Source organism: Tenrec ecaudatus, chromosome 10 (genome assembly GCF_050624435.1).
Source record: "Tenrec ecaudatus isolate mTenEca1 chromosome 10, mTenEca1.hap1, whole genome shotgun sequence".
Classification (NCBI taxonomy): Eukaryota; Metazoa; Chordata; class Mammalia; order Afrosoricida; family Tenrecidae; genus Tenrec; species Tenrec ecaudatus.
In genome coordinates this window covers 14,715,622-14,741,492 of record NC_134539.1, presented here as the reverse complement: position 1 = coordinate 14,741,492, position 25,871 = coordinate 14,715,622, and the positions used below count along the sequence as shown (strand labels likewise).

General features: G+C 42.1%; 1 protein-coding gene across 8 annotated transcripts in view; it reads left to right on the top strand.

Annotated features, from left to right (window-relative positions):
* The window catches only part of NFIB (nuclear factor I B), a 255,948-nt gene extending 230,536 nt beyond the window's left edge, over nucleotides 1-25,412 (top strand). For 4 of the 8 annotated variants that reach the window (XM_075559923.1, XM_075559921.1, XM_075559922.1 and 1 more), the window contains 2 exons: nucleotides 1,618-1,706; nucleotides 18,519-25,412. In XM_075559923.1, the coding sequence (XP_075416038.1) occupies nucleotides 1,618-1,706; nucleotides 18,519-18,648 (219 nt within the window). In that variant the 3' untranslated portion in view covers nucleotides 18,649-25,412. The remainder of the gene's footprint in view (nucleotides 1-1,617; nucleotides 1,707-18,518) is intronic. The other 4 variants (XM_075559925.1, XM_075559924.1, XM_075559928.1 and 1 more) reach the window with 1 other exon arrangement.
* The last annotated feature ends 459 nt before the right edge of the window (nucleotides 25,413-25,871 follow it).

Sequence of the window (25,871 nt, the reverse complement as noted above, 5' to 3'; positions counted from 1 at the left end):
ACATAAGAGCAAGACCGTCCACCACAAATTCACCTGCTAATGGATGCATCTTACCAAGCAGCCTTGCCTTCTTGCCGTTGTCTGGCAAAGGGCCCGGCCAGTGAGGGCTGCTCTACCTCACCTGGCTTCACAGTCTGCGTTTTATCCTTTATGCCAGGGTTGCGGTCCACATTAAGGTCAATGTGGCGTTGCTCCGTTAGGAGAGTTACTGACTTATAGCTTCTTTAGGAGGATAGCTATCACTTATCTGTTCATCTCTCTTTACCTCTCTATATCTGTCAATCAGTCCATTCAATTAGAATGTCTTCGCAGAAATATCGGGGTGATTACAACACAGGTTTTAGAAATTTCAGATGGGATACTTGGGACCTCGTAGACCTTTAGTTAAAAAAATTTAAAAAAAGAAGCACGCCTCATTACTCCCAAGCCCCAGATTTACTATTATATAGAGTGCATACAAGCAGAAACCTAAAAGGTGAGCAGGAGAAAATCAATACTCAATAGCCAGTCACTGCTATAGCATCCTAGAAGAGGTAACACAGATAGTGTACCCACTGTAAATACACCTTGGCGCCAATCATCATCTTCTGGATAATCTCACGGAAAAGCAACAAACAGAGTTCAGGGACTTGCTGTGAACAAGTCATCTTTTCTATGACAAATGCTACTTCGTACACGAAAGAGGCAGTTAATTTACAACAGGGATTTCTAGAGGTTAAAAAACCGTGATTTTCTAACGTTTCCCCCCACTCCCCACTACCAAAGCCAGAGAAGTTTACTTTCTTAAGCATAAAAATAAGCAGTATATCTTTTCAATAAATCTGCTAGCACTGTAGGGCAGCTGTTAACCAAACAGAACTGGATAGAATTACGGGAACAATCTCTGAAGGGCCGAGCCGATGATTCGGAGATCTGGGAAGAATTTGTTTCAGCGTGTATTCGGTGCATTCCTCACTCTATGCAGATGTAATAAAGTGTTTTAGATGCCACTACTCAATGCAAAATAAGAGTAGAAATCCTTACTAACTCTTTCTAAACAATGCCACTTTGAGTTTCAACAAAATTAGGGAACATCTAAAAAACTGTTAAATGCCTTGAGACTTCGAGACACGCGTGAGGGAAGACGGCTGTAGAGTGGGGGTCCTTTCCCTTCTAAACTGCATGTCTTCTATGTTTTGCAAACTGCATGCTTAAAGTTATTGATTATTTTACCCCAGGGTAGATTATTTGGTGGGTGGGGGAAGCATTTTTATTTTCTTTCTAAAATATGTATCTCTATTGAACATTAACATTTGCTTTTGTTTCAGCTCAATTTGTACTCTAATAATGGCTAATTGTTGTGTTCTAAGCACTCGTTTCTTTTGTACGCTTTAATTCATAGAGAAGCTGATTGCCATAGCGTTTTATTTTTATTTTCTCTCTTAAAAAAAGTCTGTAGGAATATTGCTTCTCAGAATAAGATTTGCTTTTGCTTATTTCATTTTATTTTTCTTTAAGTTGCCTCCGGGGAAAGGAAGGCTAATGCCATGTACAGTAGTAGTTTGCATGTCTTCATTTGAATACTAAAAACTGTAGTACTGCTCGATCCATATCTGACTGCTAGGTTTCAATTGACAGCTGAGGATTTGTGACTGGACCACGAATCAAAACGGCAGGCATTTATACCCCAGTGCCAGTGAGGATACATTGGGAATTACTTGGCAAAGGTAACATTTTAATTATTTCCAACCCTACACTTGCACCTAAAAATTACATGAGCTATGTAGTGTTTGTTTTTAACGAGCGTTGACAGAAAATATATGTTAAAGATTTAGTTGTTTCGGCTCTACTGTCCCTCTTCTCCCATCCTACCCCTCGTTATTTCCCATTGAAATGCAACTTCAAATTAATTAATTGGGGACTGTGTCCGATACCACTTGATGATGGGGATGTGTAAGTGCTGGCAATGTTTTTTGTTTTGTTTTTGTTCTAACATTGAACATATTGTCGGTGGGTGGTCGGGTGGAGGCTTGGAGACTTAGGTTGTAGGACCTGAGGAAGGACATTTCATAGTAAGGAAGAGTTTCAGCTGCCTGACAATCAAGTGTTGGGTTTTCAGACATCAACATTGTCCTCACTTTTCAACCCTTTTCCCCTACGGGTCCCTAGGAGCCCATTTACTACCCACAACCCCTATTAGAGAGAAGGGAAAAACACAACAGGAAGGTAAATTGCAAAGTAATTAGTTTTCTGTTCTTATTGGCATCCATGAAGATTGTAGTCATCATTAACTAAAATAGGCATTTGGCCAACTCGTGATTTTAGCTTCTCGGGGCGCGTTGGTGTAGCTCACTGGGGCTTGAGGGGTGACTTTGGTTAGTTGACTGGGGGAAATTGTCCCCAAATTTTATTTTCAAAACCAGTTTTGGTTTTGTCTTATGTGTTGGTTTTAGAAAGTATGAGGTTCTATGTCAGCTTCCTATGTATTCTCTTAATAAAGAACACGTATGTTCCAGTTGACAGCTGGAATAATTAAAATCCATGGTGTGCACATATACCATATACACTCGAGTATGTGCCAACCTGAATATCAGCTGAGGCACCTAATTTTACCACAAACACTGCATAAAAACTCAGCTGATCCTCCAGTGTATACAGTATTGCCAAACCCAAACTCCCTGACATCAAGTTGAATCCAACTCATAGCCACACCGTAGGACAGGATAGAACTGTCCCTCTGGGTTTCTGAGCCTGTAAGTCTTTACTGGAGTAGAAAGATTCATTATTCTCTCACAGAGCAGCTGGTGGTTTTGAACTGCTGACCTTGTGGGTAGCAGCCCAAACCACCCACGCTCTCACAAAAACAAAACCCAACAAACTCACTGCCATCAAGTCAGTGCCAACGCATAGCAACCTTAAATGATGGGGTAGAACTGTCCCATGAATCTCCGAGACTGTAACTTCTTAGGGGAGTAGAAAGCCTGCTCTTCACAGAGAGTTCAAGGTGCAGAGTCAGGTGGCATTTGTGAATGGACTGCCCACGTCATGCTGGCTGAAGGGGCACCAACTGGTCAGGGAATCCTGCTTTCCCAAGGTCTTCTTTCACTTGGGTTAACACTCAGAAAATTCATGGGATTCCATTTTTAAAGCCGTAAATGAACCCTTACTAATTCACGTAACAAATATGAATACAGTGCGACTGTGTCTCTGGGTAAAGATTAAAATAACATCCATCTTTACTAATTTATAATTTTGTCCATTTTTGGTGCATTTGTAGGAAGTTGACAGTATTCCTGTAAAAAAAAAAGTACAGTAAATAGTATCAGAAAGAAGATCAATGAGCGTGCCCTATTTCAGATAGCCCTGATCCATAGTCGATACTCTCGATTAGCATTTTTAACTTCAATGAGCTGGTCTTATCTGGCCTTTATTAGCGTTTACAAGTTAATTAAGTTTGGTAGTGCCAGGAATGGGCTGTTATTGAATAGCTTCCGTATAGTACAAACTGCACCTATCACTTAGCAAGATGACCCATGCCTGTGTACGGCCTTTGTCGACTTACAAAACTGGAGCTCAGGCAGCGTCTGAAAATTTGCCCAGAGCAGTGTGAACTTCCCCATGGAGGCTTCCTGAGGACATTCACTCAACCGAGCAGGATAGCAGCTCACTCAGAGGCAAGTCAAGGGTCCTGTAACCACCAGGGGTTTAAAATACTGACACCACACCACACCTCTGCCCATCCCCTCAAAGCCAGAGGTGAGCGGATTCTGACTCGACAGGAAACATGCATATCAGAGGGAGATTCGTACGGGCCAACGTCGGTTTTCTATACCTCGGTGTGACCATCACTGTCATGTAACAGGCAGACAGAAAGTCAGAATTAATGTAGCCGTGGCTTCTTCACATGCCCACCCCCAAACAGGACGGTGATCTTCCGATTAGGATATAATCCATGTGTAGCCTGGCATTCACAAGGAGGAAACTTTTCTTCCTTTTCCTTCTTTTCGATCCCCTGTGGTTCAAAAGGCACAGAATTGACCCCGTCGGCGTCCAGCGCAGACGTTTATCCAGGGCTGGTTGGCTCTCTCCGGCCCATCCTGCTCCAATACCGGGACCCCTGTTCTCACACTTCCTAAAACAGAAGTGTCAGATAGTTCAGAATGAATGTACTCAAATCCGGTAGCAAGTTTTGTTGTTGTTATCGTTGGCAAAAGCTGAAAGAAGTCCAATCCATATCTGATGGAACTGCCCGTGTGGATGGACCAACAGCTTGTCATCATTTTATTTTGTCCCCTGTGACTTTTTCAGAACATTTTTCCCTTTGTGTTTACATTTTAATTTTTTAATCATTTTATTGGGGCTCATACAACTCTTACCACAATCCATACATACATCAATTGTGTTAAGTACATTTGTACATTCGTTGCCCTCATCATTCTCAAAACATTTCCTCTCCTCTTAAGCCCTTGGTATCTGCTCCTCATTTTTTTCCGCACCCTCCCCGCTTCCCTCTCCCTCATGAACCCTTGATAATTTATAAATTATTTTGTCATATCTTATACTGTCCGACCTCTCCCTTCATCTACTTTTCTGAACATTTTTAAGAGAAATGTCCTATGTCTGTCACTGACTTTTTTTTTAATAGTGTTGTTTTTAAGGCAGGTAACAGGAATCTAGACTTTCAACGAATATTATGGCTCTAGGGTCTCCTATATGCAGATGTCTGAGAATTGGGGCTCTGGTCAACCAGGGCAGTAATTCCCTTTTGTCAGGACTATGACGGCAATAGCAGGTGTTACTTGGAGGCTGGTGCATAGAGAGGGACATGGCAGCTCAGGCCTTTTGACATTGTTTTGTTGTCTCTAGCTTTCTCTGGGTTGTGTCCGTCTGCCCCCGGCAGCTCCCAAACATCCAAACCTCCTCTGAGGAACCAAGGCGATTCCTGCGGAAAGTTCTCACACGCTAGGTTAGAGCTGTGAAGGCATTTTGTTGTTCTGATCTTAGAGTTTTGTGAGCCATTTGTGGGGGTGTGTGTGTGTGTGTGTGTGTGTGTGTAAGAGAGACAGAGAGAGAGAGAGAGAGAGAGAGAGAGAGCTGCTGGATTACGTGTGAAGGAATTCGTTGCTGCTTGAAAAAGTGGATTTTCCTGCCTGGGGGAAACGTCTGGTCTTGCTGTTTGTTGCCTAGAGTGAAATTCTCCGTTGGGTTGTTCGGTGCTGGCTTATTACCCTCTTCGGAGGGTACTAGGTGATGGATTGCTTATGCTAAGGACAGTCGTGTTTGTGTTTTGTCCTCTTCTGAGGATAAATTACCGTGTTGCATATGTGAGCTGTGCGGGGGTATAAATACACAGCAGTTACTCTCTAACTAGTTTTCTTCCTTGAAACTATAGCCAGAACCTAGCCGGTTCCATCAACTATGAAAGAGGAATATAATTGAATGAGAAAGGAAGCCAAAAGACAATCCAAGAATAATATAAACATAAGTTATTTTAAAACATCGGCGAGAGTGCTTTATGCAAAAGAGAAACGGAATTTATTGTTCCATTCCCTCGTCTCCCCCTTTACCCTTTCAAGAAACGCGAAGCCACGAGTGAGTGGCTGTGTGTGTGTGTCTGGTGGCTCATATAAACATAGAAGAAGCCCTCAGATGGCTAAAATAAACATGTGCGCGTTACTGAAGGATATGTTTACACAAGCCATTTGCTCAGCCTCTGAAATAATGAATAAATGAAGATTTTACTGAAATAATTGGAAGGATTTCTGTGTTTCTGCTGGTGCCATAATTGAATGGCACCAATGAGACTTTTATCCTTCATTTTCCATGTTTCATGTGTTAGCAGTTCCTTTCTATGAGTGAATACTTCATTCTGTCGTTACTTTACACATGTTTTTGTAAGACATTGTCATTTATTACGGCAAGTCTAGAGAGCTGCTTGATTTCCCCAGAGAAACCGAGCAGCCATTAAAGACTAGTTGGGTCTGCTTGGTCAGGCAAAGAAGGGTGAGTTGGAAGCAGCAACATCAAATAACAGCCACCCCTTTCCTATAACTGCGCCTGCTTTGCCGTTTCCATTTGCTTGGGTCATAAATATTTGTTTTAGGCATATATGTTCCCCAAGGAGTTAGGCATGACCACTTAAAGGAAAATCATTGTCAATATTGAATTGCAAAACACGCACGCGCACGCACACACGCACGCAAGGGGACTTCAGACAGTTCATGGATGATGCAAATGAGAGATCATGAAGCCCCCATGTGTAAACATACACACACATATGCACTTGGAGCCCTATATGAGTACATACATGTGTATGTCCACAGAACATGGCATGGGTATGAGCGTAGTCCATGCCCCGGGCCGAGGTTGGATGAAGAGCTAAAGTATTTTTCCCACATGTCACTAGACCTTCCCTGAAAATTCACTAGGTCCGTCTTCACTGCTTTCGGTTGAACTTGACACAGCTGTAGCCCACACCTGGGCTGCTCCTGGCGTTCCTGCAGGGAGCTTTATTCTCAGAGTGCCGAAGTTCCTTTTCAGCTGTCAGCTCTGGAGTGTGTTCAGAATGTTCGACTGTGTACGCACTGGTCTGGGTGCCCAGCACCACTGCGGGGCTGTGATAGAAATGCTGATAGAATCTCTCGTTTGTGACAGAGAATTACAAAAGCCATCACAGAGCATACCTCTTGTTTGGTAGTAGGGCTAGGAATAAGGGTTTCTTTGAAAAATGTATTTTTGTATGCGTTCAGAATTCTGTTTTGAAATGCTGCATGGCGGTCTGATCTAAACTATTTACACCTGCCAGGAAGTCAAACGAAACATTTTCCTGTATGGAAAAATGATCTTCATGGGATAGTCAGTTTCTCTCTCTGTCTCTCTCTCTGTCTGTCTCTCTCTCTCTCTCTCTCTCTCTCTCACACACACACACACATCCTCTGCAACTTGACTGCTGAAAAAGATATTGAGATATTGGGATCCCTTATAGTTTTGTCAAACTTCCTTCGTGTACAAAGAAAGATGCACCCCACACAATGTGCCCCTTTTTTATCTGGGAAAACTCTCCGAACACTTCCTAAGAAATTAATTGTATTCCAGCCAGACTAGCATACTGCCATACCACAGGAAATGGGTCAGCAATCCATTAAGATGCCATTAGATAATCTAATTTGGAACTTAATCTCTAAATTAACCATGCTCCATACTTGAAGCATACTTGAGAGAGAGAGAGAGAGAGAGAGAGAGAGAGAGAGAGAGAGAGAGAGAGAGAGAGAGAGAGAGAGAGAGAGAAGTTTACGTTTGAATCGAGAGGGGAGCCGAAGCGTGAAGAAGGCTGTTTGTTTTTTCTGTAGCTGTGGTCACGTCTCAAGCCGTCTGGTAACCAGGAGAAACCAGACATGATGTAATTCCAGCTTGAACTTGAACTTCAGGGACTTAGGGTAGGGGAACAATGGACCATAGCAATCAATAGTGTCCATTTTCCACATGATTCTGTTTGGAGCTTTAAGTTAACCTTCTGGGCGAAGCAGGAGGCTGTGCAGTGGGAGCAGGATGAGCTGATCCGAAGAGAAGATGTTAGAGGAAAGGAAACCGCGTTCCCGGGATTTTTTTTTTCTTCCCTGAGCAGCACTGCCGACTCCAGCAGGGTTTAGAAAACTCCCCACTCCGCACTGACCCGGTGGTGCGTTCAGAGCGCCCTTTGTTCACTTAGGTAGGACAAACTTAATCTTAGGTTTCCCATCAGATGGTTTTTGGCAGGGCTGTGAGAGAGGGGGTGGGGGTGGGGCGGGGGGCTTGGGCCAGAAAAGCCCCAAATGTAAACCTTGCTGATTAACCCTTTGCCGGGAAAGAAAGTGTATGAAGCACCAACTTGGTTTGAAGGGTGTTTTTTTGTCAGGGACAATATTTGCATATGCATTCCCTCTCAAAGAAGCGCACCCACCAGCAGACAGGACACCATTTCTTAACGGGGTGCCATTTTTTAACTTAAAAAAAAGTCATCTTGGCTAGTGCTGTTGGTACGGATCATATTTAATTTAAGAAAGAGTGCAGTGGAATAAATATAGTAGCGAATGGCCTAAGAAACCAAGAAAAGGCAAAAGCCGATCTAATTTTAAGAAAGTTAAAGGGAAAAAAAACCCCCAACAACTCTTAAATAGTAAAGCTTGTAGGACGTTACAAAATCTTCTCACCCTTGTTAACGTTTGTTGCATGTGAGCGAAGTGTTTGGAGTTTGTGCCCCTTGTGTGGACAGAGCAGGACGCGGACTCTCTAAAGGGGTTAGTTCACTGTCCGCAGCAGCGGTCATTCCATGCTAGGGGATTCTGCTATCAGTAAGTTCTGTTCTGCAGAGGTAAATGTGTGCAAATAATGCTGTTTTTTTTTTCTTTTTAAATAAACAGCATTACTTGGGAAGGAGTGTGTGTGTGTGTGCATTTTTTTGCATGAAACTTACATTTCTAGTTTAGCATGCTTGCCGTGACTTTGTCCCGTAAAAAGGCACTGTTTTGAAGCACTATTTTAGTAGAGAATTTTGTCTGCTGCTGACGAATCACAAATGCAAATCAGGGGCGCAATAGCATTTGTAACAATAGCACTGAAAAAAGAGTGTAGGGAGAGAGAGGAACAGAGCCCAGAACGAGGATGGAAATCAGGATTGGAAATCAGCATGTGAGTTTCTTCACTCCATGGCAGCCGGGCCGGGGATAAAATAACCCGGGGCAGTTGACAATTCTGTGTTTTAATTGGCTTAAAAGCCTGCCCAAGCGACAGGAGCCCCTAGCTACACGAGCTGTTACGTAGGTACGTAGGTACGTAAGCGTGTGCTGGAACGCATCTACAATGACGTGACTGCATGATCGTTCTCCATCTACCTTTTTCAGCTTCCAACCCCCAAAAGTTTGAATCTGTGTTTTTGAGTCTAGTTTATTTAGGGGACAGGCGTGTATCTCACATTTGAGATAAAAACGCCTGGGGAAGTGGGGGAGGGGGAGTAACTTTTAAGTAGTTAACCAACCTTGTTGATTGGTTTTCCTGGATTTGCAGAACTTTGTAACCAGAAAAGGTCATTGTAAGAAGCACATTCAGTATTTCATCGCAGACGTTCCATAAGGACTTTTCTTGGCCCAGGTTCAGTTTGAGATAGAAGTTGCTCATTGGCCTAGGCCATTCTTTAACTAAGAAAATCTGAGCCCTCTCACACAGTCAGGTTACTAGTCAATCCAGCATGTCCCAAATAACTAAAGCACATCTGAGACAATTGCCTATAAATTAATAAGGTTTGAAGACCTACCGTTATGGTATATTATTTTCAAAACCATTGGTCCCCAAGGAGTAGCCATAAAGAAGGCTATTTACCTACTTAGTTAAGAAGCAAACACTTTCCCCGTTCATTACTATGAAGTGTTTGCAGTTAGAATGATTCCACGAGCCACCTGCAGTTTATGATATTTGGCGCTTCCTAGAGAGCCCACCAGAGTACTTTGCAGTGCAGGTAAAAGCTGGCCAGGGAGCTCTCAGATACAGATTATTACAAATAGTAATAATCATTAGACATCATCTCGCATGCAAATAAGATCGTTCAGATGGCAGTTGCAATCCTTTAAAAAATGGGGAAAATAAATCAGAGGAACCCAAGACCTGTGGAAAGTGCATTGTCTATTTCACTTCCAAGTCTAGCCATAGTCGAAACAGAATGCAACCAGGGAGTTACCGACCTGTCGCTACGCGTGTGTCTACGTGAATTAAAGGCAAGGATTCCGCGTTGAGAAGCATCTGTCCTTGAAGAAGTAAGATACAGCGATGTGCACCGATATTTGGAATTGAGAAAGACACGGAGGGCTTTCCTGGAGAAGTCCAGTGTGTCTGACTGATTCGGACCTTCATTCATAGGAATGCCATGATCCTTCAGGGGCAAGAGGAATTCTATCCAGTTAGAGAGCGATGTGTGCTTGGACATCAGGAGGCAAGGTCATGGATAAAAGCAGACACCGAGAAGGAAGCACAGCCCTGCAGTTTAAGCCCAGCCTTCTACAATGTTTCATGTGGGCAAGCAACTTCACTCCCTAAATTCAATTTCCTCATCTCCGGAATTAGGCTTATGATGATGCCTTGAGGCAAAGTGTAGCGAACAATGCCTGGCGGGTCCTAGTCAGCAAAGGCTAGGAGCCCTGTTGGCGTAGTGGATTGCACATGGGATTGCTGACTGCAAGGCCAGCAGTTTGAATCCCCCAGGCTGCTCTGGAGGAAAAGATGAGGCTCTCTGCTCCCATTGAGATCGCAGTCTCGGCAGCCCAACCGGCAGTTGGGTTCTGTGCTAGAGGGCTACTATGAGCCGGAATTGACAAAAAAAACAGGGTTGGATTTGAAGGATTTTAATGCTAGCAATGATTATATTTATCAAGTACTTTTGCTGATGTTCTTGAACTTATCTACTTTCTTACTTCAGCAAGTCCCACCCATATATACCTTCCACTGGCCAAAGCCATTGCTTTTGTACGTATTTTAATTCTAAAACCTGAACTCATTGTATAAAATGGAAGTGAACAATCAGTCCAAAGGCATCCTTCAGCCATAAACCCTGGCACAGGGTCTAGCCATGCTGGACTCGCCCTTCCCTGGATTGCCACACACGGTTTTTGTCTTATCTTGCAGTTAATAGAGGCAAAGTGTTGTGCCGTGTTTTGGAGGAACTAATAATACCCGTGTGTTAATATTGTGCTAATAAAATCAGTAGTTTTTAGCCAAGGAGGTGAAAGCAAAAACAAACACCCCCAAACCCACAAAACTTCCTTTCATGGGACAATTTTAAACTGGAGCAAAGGAATTAAGTGTAAATTCTTTTCCATTAAAATCCCTATTTTATTTATTCTCTAAGCTTCCTGGGCCATTAGTCATCTTTCTTGCTATCTGTGAACTAACATGGCCTCTAATAGTTGATACGCATGCACCAATGCAAGAATTTTATTCCTGTAATATTTTATAAGCTCTTGAAAGAATATTTACTATCTTTGAAGTAAATACAGCGATTTCATGATTAAATCAGTGTGTGACAATCTGAGAGAGATACTATTATTCTCTTTGAAAGTGTTAGTATACTGGATACTTTTACACTCTATAAAACACTTAACCAATAATCAGCCCATTATCTGATCCACTGCAGGAAAGTAATAAATGAATTTTGCCACCTAAGACTAATGTTAGAAATGAAGTTTTTGGCCTTCTTGTTTGGGTCCTCACCCAATGTATGAGTTTATTTACACTTATTTGGGACCCAATGAGGAGCCTTGATAGCGCAGTAGTACAGAGCAGGGCTGAAAGGACAGCAGTTCAAACCCACCAGTCTGCATGGGAGAGAGATGGGACAGTCATTTGTAAGGTCACCACTGTGGAAGTCCTATGGGGAGTGTGACCCTATTCTATAGAATTGCTGTGAGTGAGAATAGACTCATGAGCATCAGGTTGGTTCGGTGTTACCTTTAGCATTCTTAGGTTGTTACTAATTGAAAAGTTAAGGGTCAAATCCTTTTGGGCCTAGAAGACGTGGACATTGAATATCTACATTTTCATAAGCGCAACTATCAAATGCTGCCTTGACTGTCCAGAGTAATTTTCTCCCTTTTTTCCATGGAAAGACGTGGGGTATATGTTTAGACCTTGTAGATGCAAAGACTGACTATATTATCCAATTCATTCAGGATTAGAAATGCAGACTGTATTGTTTTCCAAAGAAATAGATGTGTGCCTTCGTTCCCCTTACCCCTCACCCTGATATCACCCCAATAGACCATGAGGACATTTGTTTTCAGAGGAGGTTGCTAGTATCATTGCTCGTTGTCAGTGAGTTGGTTCTGCTTCATTCTGGAGCTATGTATCACAGAACTAAACACTGCCCAACACTACACAGGCCCACAGCGCTATTTTTGTTCTAGCCACTGTGTCGGTCCATCCATTAGAGGATCTCCCTTTTTTGGGCTCACCCTCTGCTAAGCAAGATAGCTTTCTCAACGGTCTGGCCCCTCCTGATAACGAGTCCAAAGTATCAGAGATGAATGAAGTCTTGTCAATTTTACTTCCAGGAACCATTCTGACTGTACTTTTTCCAAACCAAGGGTGTTCGTTCTGGCACTTGGTGGTGTATTGAATGGTCTCACTAACACTGGGATTCAAAGGCACGGATCCTTCCTTGTTCTTCCTTATTTCTTGTCTAATTTTGCCATGCATGTGGGGTAATTGAAAAACCATGGCTTAGGTCAGCCACACTCTAGTCCTCAAAGTCACAACTTTCCTTTGGAACTTTAAAGACATTTTTGTTTGTTTTTGCAAATTTTCTGTGGCATTAGTTGATTTCTTCACTGCTCTTTCCATGGACCTTGGCCCTGAATCAGAAAGTAAAAGAAAAAGAAACCCTTGACAATTTTAATATCACGATATTGCTTAGGGTTTTTGTTTTCTTTGTGTTAAGGCATAATCTATAATAAATGCTATCATCTTTTATCTTCATCTTTAGGTACTTCAAATTGTCTTAGCTTTCAGCAAGCAAGATTGTGTGATCACAAATTGTTACTGAGCCGTCCTCTGACCCCCGATGCTTCCGTCTTTTTCATCTAGTCCAGTTTCTTGGTGCATTGGCTCAGCAGACAGATCAAATAAATATGCTGAATGGATACAATTTGATGTATACCTTTTCTGATCTTAAACTATGGAGAATACTCACAGGATTCCCTTGTTTCGTTCATGCAACTGCGTCTTGGTCTATGTACAGGTCAGCATGAGCACGCTTGCATAGTCTGGAATTCCCATTGCTTGCACTCTTAGCTAAAATTTGACCTTGACCCCCACAATCCCTTGCCTTTGCATACTCAATAGAACTCAGCTAAGGAGTTTCCCGGTATGCTCTGCTTTCAGCTTACTTCCAGCTGATGTCAGCAACGGGAGCCCTCATGTCAGCCTTCTCCTCTGAATCCAGTTTGACTTTCTGGCAGATCCGTGTCCATGTACTGCTGCCGCCCTTTTGAAGTATCTTTAGTTTTGTTTTTCTTTCCTGTGATATTACTGATATTATTCTATAATGTTCTTAATTTGCTGGATCACCTTTCTTTGAAATGGGCACAAGGCATGGGTTTCTTATAGTCGGATGGCCAGGTAGCTGTCTTCCAAATGCATTGGCACAGATGAACGATCACTTCCAGGGTTGTATCCATTTGTGGAAACATCTCAATTGGTAGTCTGTTCATGCCTGGGTCCTTGGCTTCCGCGGTCACTTTCAGTGTAACCTGATGTCTTCCTCCAGTGCCACCAGTTCTTGTGCAGAGGCAGCCACTAAACATAGTTGAATGTCAACCGTCTCTCTCTGGTGCAGTGACTCTGCGTTTGTGTAACTTGAGATTTGGACTTGTTTCTCCTGTTTTATACTTGAGAAGCACAGAACGTGGGTTTTCATCCACTCCGGTGTTTAGGACATTTCATGACAGTACTTCACTTTGTCCTCTTGGGTCACCCGTTGAAACCTTCTGCGCCTCTCCTTCACCATTCCTTTGTTATCCTTCCAGAGGAGAGCAACACTCCATCTCAGGCTCCCTGCCACCGCATCGACTCTTGACTCATAGCAACCCTACCAGGAGGTCACTGCGTACAATGTTAGGGTTGCTTGGCTGTCCATACCGAGCGGTATTCTGTGCAGAAGCCTCGTCTGTAACATCAGTGAGATGAGGTTCTCGCCTGTTAGGCGCAGGAGGAATTGGCTGTGTACTGAAGTAAATCCATCTTGGCTTCAAACACTCCTGTTCAAACTTTTCTGTCTGATGCTTGGCCCAAATCAGACTTCTGCAGAAGGTTGTTGGGTGGAGTGACTTGGCCCCAGGAATCAGACAGAGCAAACTGTATCCAGGGTCTCCATGGGGGATATTGGGCAAGGGACTTAATCTCCTCTTCAAAAATCGATGTCCATACCTTTGGATCATGCTGTCGTCTCAAGAGGCCATGCAGGGAATGATATAACACACCGAGGATGGCACCTCTATCATAGCAGGTCCTCAATACTTCCCTCCTTTATGCTCATTTTGTTCCCTCCAGCTGGACAGAAGGCTGCCTTTCCCCCCAACTCAGCTGTCATGTCCTCCCTGTCTCCTCTCGCTGTTCTTCACATGGCATGGTTTGGTGACTGTGTTTCCCTTGAGGAGTCATGCCTAAATGAAATACACCCAAAGGTGATCTTCCCAATGTCAGAGCAGGCAGGACTCTTACCATTCATGATGCTCGAGGCCAAACTAATTTCTGGCTCAATTTTTCTTTTTGGGGGGTGGGTGGGTAGGAGCAAATGGAGCTACATGAATGCATCTGGTCAGAAAATTGTGAAAATGTAATGATGTCAGATATTTTGTTTTGTAGAAATCTGATTAACTTCTTGTGGGTTGTTTTTATAATTGAGTATCTCATGGTGCACATAGAATGGACGACAACAGCCTTAGCTGTGCTTTGTGTTAAATTACCATCAAAATCTTGTGGGCTTTTTTCCCCTGAAACTACTTACGTTCTTTTTAATGGTTAGTGGCTAGTATACATTTTGTAAAGATGTGTTTTCAGCTTTGGGATATTGTTACCTTCTCTTTGTCCAGCCAGGCAAGATGATTTGTCAATGGAAAATGTACTGGGGGGTGGGGCACGTGGGGAGGGAGAGGGGGGACCACAGTAAATCTATGACTGGAGATGCTTTGCTCACGTAGCTTACTTTGACCTTGAACATTTTAAATTTGTTTCAAATCTAGAATCACCTCTATTAATAGACTGTGACTCAGATTTCTGGATTGAAGATTAGAGCCACTCTGGAATTCCAATTCCTTTGCAAATTAAAACTATAAGCATTTTTATATAACTAATTTGAATATGTAGATAAATATGAATGTGTGTTTATTTTATCCATACATCTGATCGTTGGCATTGAGAGAGAGAGAGAGAGCTAGATACATAAAAGTGCACTGTTAAAAATCGTCCTCAATGGGTCTGAATTTAAATGATCTAGATTATTTTGTTTGAGAAAAAGCTTTGCTTTACATTGGTATCAATGGTATTTGAATCCATTTCGCCAGGTTTTGGGGTTTTTTAGGGGACCAGTGAGCTCTAAGAAATGCCTGTACCTTAGAGTTCTGAACTTAACCTACAAATTGGCGGTCAGAGACTTGTAAAACTCATATATGAGGTCTGCACAGTGTTAATGTTTGAGGTTCGTTTCCCCCCAAAGGTTCATAAACAGTATTGACAAACATATCACACACTGTAATTATCACGTGGTCTAATGTAAGATGGGAGCTTTGAAAGGTGTAAATATGCATCTCCGTTGAATCGGTTGGGCCACTGCTGGAGGTAGTCCTGCTCCTCGGTGGCATCAGTTTAGTATGACTTTTCCAAAGAAGAGTCTATGTTTCTCTTAAGAACTAAAACCCCTCCCAAATAACCTGAGTTTTACTATCACTAGCAAGTAGCTTTCCTTAAAACAGGCGTCCTCAAACTGCGGCCCCCCAAGGACATTTATCTGGCCTGTTGGGTGTTTTTGCCCCATTTGTATTTTTACTTCAAAATAAGATAAGTGCAGTGTGCATAGGAATTTGTTCATAGTTTTTTTTTTTAACTATCTGAGGGACAGTGAACTGGCCCCCAGTTTAAAAAGTTTGAGGACCCCTGACTTAAAGCGCCATGTCGATCTTTAATCATTAAGATAAGGCTTTATTTTCCTAAAGTTTACAATTTGTAAACGACCTTCCGGAGCCCATTTAATTTGGGACTCTTGCTAATTTTACAAAACCGTTTACTTGGCCCTAACCTCGTCTTGACAAGGATTGTTGGTTTGAACGAGTCTTTTTTTTTTTTTGTATGTTTGTTTCTTTTTTGACATTTTCTTCCTATTCCAGATCTTTTTAAAAATTCTGCTTTGTCATTTTGTTTGTTAAAGAAATCATTATTTAGTATTGACTATGGCCAAGCCTCCTAAAAATTGCTAAGGCAAGGTTATTTTCTTTATGAAGTGTGTTTTTCAGTTAGTAAGATAATCATTGATACACACAATTAGGATATGAACTAATAAATGCTGTTTGAGATTATGTACAAAGTGAAATGGAAACACATTTGAGGGGAAGATGAATTATCTTAATGCATTATGTAACACTGTTCCCAATGAAACCATGCAAGGCACAGAAATAATTGTTGAAGATGTGTGTGGGAAGAGAAAAGTATGTGAAGATAATTAAGTCCCTTAGAAAACTGCCCAATAACAGATACTCTTTTAGAGATATGATTTTCCAGCAAATAATAAGGGCAGATCTTTTTGAGTTGAATATGATTATTCCTGTATATGCATTTATATTTTTTGTTAGGGCTAAGCAGCTCTAGTTTTAAGTCAGTTGTGTCTATTTGCTTTTTATGAGTAACCCAAGCAAAATCTCTTTGAGAGGTTATGTGATTATGAACAAACAACACTTTTTAAAAATTGGGTTCAATTTGGGGGAAAATTATTAATTTGACTATCAAAAAAAGTACTGCACATCAACAGAATGGTAGATGCTAGGTATAATAGTGCTACACATTAACTTCTGAGCCAACTGGAGATAAACATGCTACACTGGAGCTCGTGCTTTCATTAAACCCACATCAGATGTGATTGTGAATTTTTTATATGTTGCACAGAACTATATTACCTACGCATTTAGCAAGAGAGTATATATTGTATAGAACTATCATTGGGGTGAAAAATAGCATGTATCAATTTTTTTAACCCCAAAGCTCCCTCAGGCCTATAAGGTCTCTGCACCTTTGGAATTCAATTCTGAATCGCGGAAGGTGTGTAAATTGGTAGCTATACTCATCTAGCCCGTCTCACCTCGTGATTCCAAATTGAATGGAAAGGCTACCAAGCTAAATCATAGACATTGTGATGGTGTCTCTAAGTTATGGTTCAACTGGGCAGGGCATCACCAATCTGACATTGTCTCGGTTCATGGTTATTTATGCAGCTGGTACGTATCGAAAACTCATTCCACTTTGATTGTACGGAACATCTGAGTAGATATTCCCCCAAATGTAGGGTGCCACCTTCCACTGCGGAGACCTTGTGTTGCTTGCCTTTATGCCGATGTGTGTTCGTTGGGAGATTGGGCCCGTATCTCCGAGCCCCTGTGTGGTACAAATGGTTGTGGAGGCTGGCTCTACCAAGAGACTCCTCCAGACAAATTCCCGTAAATCGACTTCTGAACAATTGGCCACTGAACAGCTTCTAATCTGCCACTCACTGGGTGATCAAGGCCAGAACGGACTGAACTGAAACTGGTTTATGCCAGTAGTAATTCAAGAACTATTTCTGAAACATTTCTGAGCAGCCCCAGTTCAGTGTATCACGGAGCAGAAAATAGAGTTGTCTGGGTTGGAGCAGGCAAGAATAGTACCTGCTTGCTCCCTCCAGGCCCCTCCCATCCATCAACTCCATCCAGTCCATCACCTCGCCCAGAGCAACTCGGAGGCAGCATCCTCCCCTGCTGGTTGTCACCCAGTGGCCCAGACTTAAGTGGTCAGTCAGCCCATGGAAGGAAACATGACGTAGAGGAAAATAGGGATTGAGTCAGTCATGGAGAAGGGTAAGAAAACTCTTGGGGAGCTGTGGACCCAATAACTATGAACTTTTGGGGCCGCCTCTAATGGCTTTCTCCCCCACAGGTCTTTTCTGTAGGGAATGATAAAAACAAAGTTGCATGATTTTATTAGCTAGCATTTTACTAAAAGCACAGATTAGAAGTTAAAACCAACCAAATCCTCTACCATCCAGTTGATTCTGATGCGTGTTTATTTTATCTTTTTGTTAGAGAAATCTTTTAAAATGTATTTTTATTAAACCCCATCCAAATAAAATATCCCTCAGCTAAGGAGTCAGTTCTGACTCTAGTGATGCTATGTAACATTTCCAAGATGGCAAGTCTTTCCTGGAGCTCACTGCCTCCTTGTTTGCCTTGGGAATCACAGGTGGATTGGACCCACCAACCTTGGCCGTTAGCAGTCTAGCACCTAACCCACAGTGCAACCCAGGCCCAATTGACAGCTCACACATTGAGACCCCTTTTACCAATGACTGTCTTGGGCATTAAAGGCTATAAAAAAAAAACAACCCAACTCAGAAATAACTAGCAAGTTGTTATTCTATAAGAGGCACCCTCATGGATTTTCTGCTTTAGACCAAAAAGACAAAATCACCATGTTGCCTATGTACTGAGGTGGATCAACTATTGTTGGAAGAATATCTTCAACTGATCAGCGTTTCACCATTCTCTGCGTACCCTCCTCTGTGTTTTTTTTTTCTGTCTCGCGTTTAGTTTTAGTGCTCATGAGAGAAATAGACATTAAGTATGATATTTATAATGAAGCACATTTTATCTCATGGTGAACTGAGAGCTATAACAGTAATTTAGATGCATATGGAATTGGTAGGTTTACTATTGTTGCAGATTTTAACCTTGTGTTTCTTCTTTTTTCTCTCCCCCCTATCCCCTGCCTCCTTTCCACAGTCCTGGTACCTGGGCTAGCTTGGTTCCATTCCAAGTAGCAAATAGGACACCCATCCTACCGACAAATGTCCAAAATTACGGTTTGAACATAATTGGAGAACCTTTCCTTCAAGCAGAAACAAGCAACTGAGGGAAAACAAAATACAACGATAGTTGAAGAAACTAAGAGCAAAACAAAAGGAAGGAAGAAGACTGGACAAAACACAGCGTAACAAAAAAAGGGGGGGTGGGGGGAGAGGAACAAAACTGAAGAAAGAAGATATTAGACCAGCAATTGCAGCGCTTAACAATCACTAATCCCCTTAAGGTTGAAACTGTAAGGACATCAAAAGGGTCGATGATATTTCACTGATGTCGGCAGTCCCTGCAACGTAGCCTTGTTCCATGAAGTCCGCTGGGAAATAGAGGTTCTGTCTCTATGACAATATATTTTAACTGACTTTCTAGATGCCTTAATATTTGCATGATAAGCTAGTTTTATTGGTTTAGTATTCTTGTTGTTTACGCATGGAATCACTGTTCCTGGTTATTTCACCAAGAGAGGTTAGGAGGCGCGTCAGAGGGGCTGGATGACAAGGGCCTTGACCCAGCCATTTTATAAGCACTCTGATTTCTAAAAGTTAAAAAAAATATATAAATATATATATGAGATCTCTGTAGCCTTTAGTTGTCAGTACAGATTTATTAAATTTGGCCCTTAACCCAGCCTTTTCCAGTGTGTAACCCAGTTTGAAATCTTTAAAAAGAAAAAAAAAAAAAAGGAAAAAAATAGGGAGAGAAAAAAAACAACCAGTTTGAACACAAAGGCTCTGTGGAAGAAATGCCTCATGTAGGTGAAGTGTTAACTCTGCATGCAACAGTAAAAATAAAAAGTAATATAATATTTTCCCCACAAATGAAAACACTTAACAGAGGCAAGTGCAATTTAAAAACTTATATCTAAAGGGGAATCATGATGATAAGTCCTTCAGCCCTTGGACTCTAAATTGAGGGGATTAAAAAAGAAGAACGTAAAAGAATTTTGAGTGAATTTATGTTCCCCTCAGTTTTTGAGGGCATTTAAAAAAGGCATTCAATCAAGACAAATCATGTGCTTGAGAAGAACAAAAAAGAAATTAATGAAAACACAGCACTTATGTTGGTTTAGCTGCAGCCTCCTCGGAGGTAGAATTTATTTATTTAAAATTACTGGTTGCATCATGAACCCATAGGGTGTACAAAAGGTCCTATGAAATCTGCATCCTAGAGACAGAGAGGCAGGCAAATCCATGTCACGGGGGCGAAACTGACGGTTTACAAACTGGGAACGCCAGGCTGTAGGAGCAGAAAGGCACTCTGGAGAAAACTCGTGTGATCCGGGCGCTGCAAACTTGCATGGTGCTTGCACACATTAGCCGTGTTCACCGATTTCTTGTATTGACAGATCCATAGTGTGCATGGGCAGACACATTTTGCCTCTATGTCTCTGAAAATTTTAATTGAAAAAAAAAAAAAACTCTTTCCAGTAATCCTGATTTGCACGAAACTATAATGTCCACATTACGTGCCTTGCCTTGAAATCTAAAAACAAAAAATGAAAAAAAAACAAAAAAACTACACACACAAAAAAATCCACAAAAAAACAAAAACAAAAAAGTGACATCACTACACTTGTTTTGCTGCATTTATTATCATTTTAAATCTTTACCATTTTTATGACAAAATATTTTGTACTCCAGACGAAGAAAAATGTGTGACATCATGGATTTTTTAGACAGTTATGCCTTTATCTCACATTTATAAAGCATATCATGGCTGTGTATAGTTGCCGCTTAAAAAAATTGTAATCGACCAGCAATATTTTCAGTATTTTGGTGTTTTTTCTATTAACCTTTCATGTTTTTCATCTTCCAATTAATATTTGGGGGGGGAGGGGTTTCAAATTTATACGAATTATGCAATACCAAGTTTTGCCTATGTAGGTAGTGCTTTTAGCTGTATTGGTTATTATAGGTAAGTACACAGATTTAAAAAAAATAATGTATGCTTTTTTTGGTTGTTGTTTGTTTGTTTGTTTGTTTTAATTGACCAAAGTGGGTACTGCTATTTTTGCAGTGTGATGAGGTCCTTTTGTGTACTGAGAAATGGACAGGGGATTTTTAAAAAGTATATACATATATATATATATTCCGGGGTGGGTGGGAGGATTTTTAACACTTTACAGGTAGCTGTGAAGCAGTGCCCCCTGAGATGGGCCTGGCTACAAAGCAACTCTCCTGTGTACTGTGACAACCCTCACCAAACACAGGCCCCCTCTCTCACGGTCCCACCTGGGGTGCAAGCTGGACCCGCTCCTGGCTTCCGTAAGGACAAACAAACAGACAGATGGCTCTCTGAGGCAGACTTGGCTTCAGAAAATGGTCTGATCTTTCCTTGGTGGCGGCGGCAGTGGTTGGTCTTTCTTGAACGTTCCAGACCCACGGTTGAGAGTGAGCCTGTCTCATTGAGCAAAGGTATTTGGTCACCTGTCCACTTAGCGAGGACACCTTCGTGGTTCGACCACTAGTCGGAAGGGTTAATGGTTCGGAACGCTGCTCCCCCCTCCCCCGCACCACCCCCCAACGAAGCAGTTCTACTCTGCACACTAGTGTCCTCTCCCCGATTTGGAATCGACTCGATGGCTTTCTCGTACACGATGTGTCATCCAGCTAGAGGGAGAGCTTCCAGACTGTCCCCCGCCACTGTCCTTCTCTCTCCCTTCATTTCCTTCATGTCTGGTCTAGGACTTACCTGTGGCGTCCTTCTCCACATGGACAGCAATGTAGGTAGGGTGTTGGTGGTGGTGGTTCGTATCCAGAAGACAGAACCGAGCATTGCTGTTATTGAATGTATTTGGACTTATGATTAAAATCAAAGTTCATTTTCTAAGGAGGAATCATAATAATAAAAAAAGACCCATGATAAGTTTTCATTTCACTTGCCCCTTTTACACTGAGGACCCGAGCAGAAAGGGAAGATAGAATTTTAAGAAACCAAGTTTCTCATGATTGAATGTGAACCTTTAGATGCCTTTTGAAGGGATGGTACCCACATTTTCAATGAGATGTCCCTGGAAAGGTAAAGGGGAAGGGAAGATGGATTCATTTCAGCACCCCCTGTGCGCCCCCCCCCCCCAATCCACTTGGATGAAGTTAGCACTAAAAAGAAAAACGTCCAAGCGACTGAGAAGGTAGGCTGTCGTAAGAAGCTCCTTCTGCTAGGCCAGTGGCCTAGTAAAATAAACTTCCATTTGATCTCATGGTGAATCATTTAATAATGAATCCTTTAGAATGATGCCTATGGGCCACAGAGCGAGATTTGATTTCCCTGCATATTGAATGGCACAGCAAGATCCCAACAGTGCAAGTTCAAAAGTGAAGTCCACTCCTTTCTGTGCTGCCTGCCCTGGGAGAAGACAGATCATCTCAGCCAAGTTCTTCATCTATCTCTCACGGAGTCCCCCTCACAGGACTCAGTCCCACACTCGGCTGCCCCCCGCCCCCACTTCTTTTCTTTTTTTTTTTTTTTGCCAGTGAATGAGAAATTCTAGCGGATAAATTACACACTATGGGGTTTCCTGCCTGCCTCTTGAATACACAGTCTCAGTTCGACTGGGGTTTGGTTTTGTTGTTTGTTTTTGTTTGCCTGGTTTGTTTTCTGAGTCGGTTTGTCTCTTTTCCTTTTGAGATAAAACGGCTAAACCTTTAAAACACATTTAAGATAGCTCTGTGATCTGAAACTCATGATTCAGCTTCCTTCATGTGTCAGGAAGTATCTTTTGACTGGGCACCCCCATTCTTCCCCTCCCTCGTCTCCCAGCCCCGCCTTTGCAGGTCTTGCACACCCCATCCTCATCCAGAACTGCACAGCTTCAGGATGGTGGTCACAGAAAGGTATCCCCTTGGGCCTGGTGGCTGAGCCACCAGGTTCCAGGGCACCCACTGTTCAATCTCTTTTGTGTTGCTTTGTGACTCACCATCTAGCACTGGGGGTGGGGGGTGGGGGGACTGCCTGCCTGGAGCGCCCTGAGCACTTGAGGCTGTGTGAGGAAACAGAAAAGGCGGTGAAGGAGAGTGTACAGAAAGACATGGCAAAAATCTGAATGATAGCAATAGAGTTATGGGGTGATGTTCGGGTGGGCAGCTCCATTTAAGAAATATATATATGTGAATGACTCTGTGAAGCTGCAAGTAGCAAGAAGAACGAAGGTCTTCTTCATCAACCTTAGAGACAGAAATTTGTACACTGTATAGTTTTGTTAAGAATTTCTTTCTTTCTTTCTTTTTTTTTAAATTAAAAGTTCCCATGTTTGTAAAGCTAACTTTTTAACAAGTAAAATGGAACAGTATGTTGTTTCCATTTTTTAAAGTAAACAAGAATATTCCTTGTTTAGAGGCTGGACTTGAGTTAAAACTCTCCAAGTCTCTTAAGTTATGTATTAAGAAAAAAAAAAGGAAAAAAAATAAGACCTGTCCATGTTAGGAGTTACTTCACAAATTCCTGTGCTTGAAAAGCGTAGGACACTAATCCTTTAAAAAGAAAAAGTGTAAATGGAGAAAAGTTATATTTTATGAAGGTTATTTTGTTGTATTTAGTACTGGAGAAGTTGGTTTTCAGAGCATTTCAGAATGTCGGAAGCACCACTGTCTTTTTTTATTAGTATAGACGGCCTTTCTCGGGAGGAAATTGTGTGTGTGTGTGTGCGATTTGTTACGTGCTGGTATTTAAGGTGAAGTTTCACAGCGCAGTCAGGCTAGGCAGGAGCGAGAACAGTGCCATGCCTCACATAACGTGTCCTCAGGGAGCAGAAGCTTGGACTGGTGACTCGTAGCTTCATACGGAGTCAACGACAGACTGTACGCAGTCATCTTCAGCGGTGCCCTTCCAGGATGTGTTCTTTACTGAGATGCAGGATTTCTATGTACTGTGTGAAACGATGAAGGCTCCAGAGAGTTCTCCCAGATTCAGTGTACAGTATTCATTTGTAAGGAGACAACTCTACAATATTGCTGGCAGATAGGCCCCAAGCATGACATTCAATAGCGTTTACATGTTCCTGCCAAGGTCTTTTGTTAACATGAACCAGCTGCATGCTTCCTGGACTTAAAAAAAAAAATTAGGGTTTCTGTAGAAAACTTTTTTCTTTCTTTCTTCTTCTTTTTTTTTAATGTGCAGGCAATTCAAGTTCAATAGGAAAAGCTCAAAAGTGAATGTTCTACTCCATGCTGAAGGAGCTGAAAGCTGCCTTCATGTTTTGCACTTTCTGGTAGTTCCTCTGTTTCATTTTTTTCCCTTCTAATTCCTTAAAATTGTGTGGGTGGGGTGGAGCACTGCAGTTGGGGGGATAACATGGACCACTGATTTTGCCCTTTGACCCTGCACAATGACCTTTGCATCAGCCAAACTCATTGCCATGACAACTCGTTGTACTGTGTCCGTGCCACAGATCTGTTGGTCACATTGTTCATAGTGAAGGGGACAAGTTGGAGATGGTCAATTTTTACTTTTTCTTTTGTTTGGGTTGCATTTTTTTTCCCAATGGTTGTAAGTAGTTTTTTGGTTTCTTTTTTCAAAGTAAGAAAAGGGTTCACTAGTTACTACTCTTTAGAAATATCTGTGTGTTGTAATTCAAATGTACATTGAGATTGTGAAAAAAAAGAAAAAAAGTGCTTCAGTGCTACTAGCCTACCAGGACGCTAGATTAAGCCTTCCCTGACTGGTTGCATGATGCTGCCGCAGTACCTGTCACCCAAAGTGGCCCAACCACATGAAAAGCAGTGTAAGCTAGTGACACTAAAGCCAGTCTTGTATTACTGTATTTTTGACAGAATGGTTTTGAAAACTGTGCTACAGGGACTGATGTGGCAAATATATCTCTTTATGCAGAAGGAAGTCTTCGTTTTTGTTTTTTTTTAAAGAAGTATGGCTTATTATGCATTCTTCATTGAGAGCATTGAAGTTGCATGGACTGATTTTAAAAAAAAGTTGATGCAAAATGAGAAAGAAACAAACAAAAAAAAAGACAAAAAAACAAAAAACCAGCAAAATGTTTACCAAAAAACTCAAACAAATGAGCAGTGCCTGTTCAATTTCACAGTCTCTGTTGAGTTCAGTTGTAAATATGTTTCAAATGACATTTTCTTGGGGAAAAAAGAAATCTCTACCACGCTGTAGAATGTGAGGGGTACTACATCCCAGGCATAGATTCCTCAAAGCTGCATTAGATTGTCTTCATCCAGCTGTTCATTTGTGCTTATGTCATATAGAGTTTTTAGCATCCTGGGAAGAGGTGCCCCCATCTCAATGATATTTCTCGGAGAACAACTTTTGTAGGACTGTGTGTTTCTTTAGATACATTTAGAACAACTGTAGGTGCCCAGTAGTCAGTTATTGCTTGCTACCTGCACACCAGGGTTGATCCATTTTAAAACTTTTGGCATTTTTGTCCTCAGAGGCCATAAAGACAGAGCCGTGTGTTTTAATTAAATTTCGAAGAAGAAAGGGGGTGGGGGGGCACACGCACAATCTCTGTGTAATAGACCTTTAGCCGTAGGATGTGTTAGGCGTCGGTGACTTCACTGCTGTGTGCAGGCCTCTGGGATGGGCCCAGACTGGGCCGCTGGAACGTGAGTGAAGGTTTTATTGTGCCCGGTTGGAGGATAAAGAACGTTCTTTGGGTACTTTTTGTGGGTTGCAAATGAACTCAGTTGCCACAAGTTTTAAACTGGTGTAAATCAAGCCTGACTTAATGTGATCGTTACTGTTGTATATCCAGCCTTTACTGCTAGCAGCTGCTCATACTGCAGTCAATTACTGGAAGCGGATCTATTTCCTATGCAAAAACTGTTTAAACAATAAAATGAGCTATGCTACAGACTCTGGCTTCATGGTTTTCGTTTTTTTCCAGTTTGTTTTTGCTCCTCAGCTGCTGCCTGCCCTTCTTTGCCACAGTGGTTGTTGGGCTCAGCAGGATCCTGAACGTCGATCTTGCGCCTTCCACTGGGGGCTGTCCAAGCACTGATTGGAGTCCTCCGCCTCTGGGGTAACTAATATTTGCACCCGTGCTGCCCCTCGACCTTGGGCCACGTGTCTCTCTGTGGAATCTTCGTTTGCAGTTCCAAGTGAATATGGGGGGGGGGTGTCCAAAAAGGTTTGTGGAAAGAAAACCTCATTATGGTTGTGCCTCACTTTCCCCACACATTGTCGATACTCCCCCCCACCCCCATCCTTTACTGTCATTGCATGCACAGCTATTGAATTTCAGACCCCACTTCCCCAGAGAGGCCTTTGAGTGATGGGTTGAAGTTCATGTGTACGGGGGACGATTTGAGTGAT